At 36.8% G+C, this 2,141-nt stretch overlaps 1 protein-coding gene across 6 annotated transcripts in view; it reads left to right on the top strand.

Moving 5' to 3' along the window:
• LTBP1 (latent transforming growth factor beta binding protein 1) overlaps positions 1-1,689 on the top strand; it is a 333,716-nt gene extending 332,027 nt beyond the window's left edge. For all 6 annotated transcript variants that reach the window (XM_019549709.1, XM_019549708.1, XM_019549707.1 and 3 more), the window contains one exon: positions 657-1,689. In XM_019549709.1, the coding sequence (XP_019405254.1) occupies positions 657-826 (170 nt within the window). In that variant the 3' untranslated portion in view covers positions 827-1,689. The remainder of the gene's footprint in view (positions 1-656) is intronic.
• Positions 1,690-2,141: the final 452 nt, after the last annotated feature.

The following is a 2,141-nucleotide window of genomic DNA, read 5'->3' as shown; positions in this document are numbered from 1 at the left end:
GCCGTCTGGTGTGATGACCAAATTTCCCCCGGGACCTCAGTGCTTCTCCAACTATCCTCCTTAGCTCGCTGAAGTTTGCCCTCCTAAAATCTAGGGCTGCTGCCTTACTGCATGCCTTTGCCACCTTGCGCTGGATGGTGAATTCACACCATCATTCCTAAGTACAAGAGAATTTCTGAATTTCTGAATTTTTTAATATAGACGTCTAAGAATACTAGTGAAATAAAAATGAGATTAACTCACATTAATAAGTCATTGAACAGTCATCAGCTGGATATATGTATAAGTGAGTGTTGTTAACGATAGTGTGTAATTCGTAACAGCCTTATGCTGAATTCAGACAGGCAGCGATCTGTAAGTGAAAGGCTCTTTCACCCAGTAGTGATTCCCTATGATGTCCATCCACTATTTTCTCCTCCATTTAAATTGTATGAATTACAAATCTTTGGGCCCAGCCTGACCTCACTCTGTCAAGTCTGAAGTTAATATTCAGTTTCCCACTTTTTCATTCAATACATTCTATCATTGCTAATGATACAGTGGAATTCCATCTCGTGCTTCTGACAGGAAATAGTCTCTGCGGAAAGGAAAGGCTATGTTAGCGTGTTTAGTTCATTCATTGTTTTATCTACGTGTTCTGGTGTTTCCTTCTGCAGATGTAAATGAGTGCAACGAACTGAACAACAGAATGTCTCTCTGCAAAAATGCCAAGTGTATTAATACAGAAGGTTCGTACAAGTGTTTGTGTCTGCCAGGCTATGTACCTTCGGACAAGCCAAACTACTGTACACCACTGAACTCAGAAATAGACAGTGAACTGGAGTAAAAGAGAAGCTTCATAACCTAAGCCCATATACCCTGCACTGTATAAAGAAAAAAAAGAAAGTATTTAACTTGAGATGAGGATGCATCTAATCTGAAGCATTGACTACATGGAAAACAGCATTAAAAGGTGTCGTCTTGAAAGTGAAATGTGATGAGTTGATATACATCAGCTTCATGGCAGTGACAGAGCAAATGGACACATTTCTCTATATGGAAGAAACAATCAAGTATATAGTGTGTTCATAAGAAAAATTAATTCAAAATAGGTAAAACAGTGCTGTTATTTTAAACAGAAGGGTTTTTTGTTTTGTTTTTTTTACTATTGCTTGATTAATTTGGCATTTAAATAGTGGTGAAAATATTTTATATTACTTTTTCATTTCTGATTGTGCAGTTCTTTGCCTACTGTTTCTCTTCAGATCTATTTTTTGATCAGTGCAAATCCTTCGATACAGATATTGTTAGGCCATTTTATAAAAATGATTGCACAGGGTAATGCTCCTCTTTGTCTGGAACATTGATCAGTGACTTTTTAAATTGCCAGCTGTCTGCCCTGTGGAGCAGGTGCTGTTTGTTTTCAATGTTTATACGCCTTGGAGAACAGTCCTTTATATGCATTTTGTATTCTTTATGGTCTTTTACTGCACTTACAATCTTTTAGAAACTTTCTTGCCAAGTTTCAAAGCTGCTAGTGGACAACCAATGGATTCTTTTTGTACATTGAAACAAAAGATTTGAGCTCACGTCCTATTGTAATATGTAAATTGAACACAAAAGAGATCTTGTATGATTACCCTAACATATTAAAGCTGTATATTAAAACTCAATAAAAATCACCTTTTTTTTTAGAAAAGCGGCTGTTCACTAATCGTAGGCTTTTTATTTCTTTCCTGGCTTTACTGATCTGTATTGGTATTTGTGTTATGAGAGTCAACAAGATGAGGCTGAAACCACAGGTCAAGGCCAAAGTAGATCTTACTAATTGATATTCCCTATTCACAATTGGGATTCAATTACACTAGTGCAATTTTAAGGATCCGTCTTGCTGCTTGTTTCTTTTCTCATTGTTTTATGAATGCCATGGCTTTTGTGAATAGGTACCTGAAGCTGGGTTTATGGGCAAGATTTTGAAACACACCTAAGGGAATAAGGTTGACTTGAAAGTTAACTTTCACTGGGGCATGTGTTCTCAACTCCCTTACGCACTTCTGAAAATATCCCTGCTCAAGCCTTAGGCACTTACATAAGTGGCCTCATTTTCTCAAGTACTGAGTGGAATCAGGCAATTTTTTTGGATAAATAATACATTATTAAAT

The sequence above is a fragment of the Crocodylus porosus genome, unplaced genomic scaffold (genome assembly GCF_001723895.1).
Source record: "Crocodylus porosus isolate Cpor-Errol unplaced genomic scaffold, CroPor_comp1, whole genome shotgun sequence".
Classification (NCBI taxonomy): Eukaryota; Metazoa; Chordata; order Crocodylia; family Crocodylidae; genus Crocodylus; species Crocodylus porosus.
Note: the sequence above shows the minus strand (reverse complement) of the source record. Positions and strands in the feature narration are given on the sequence as shown.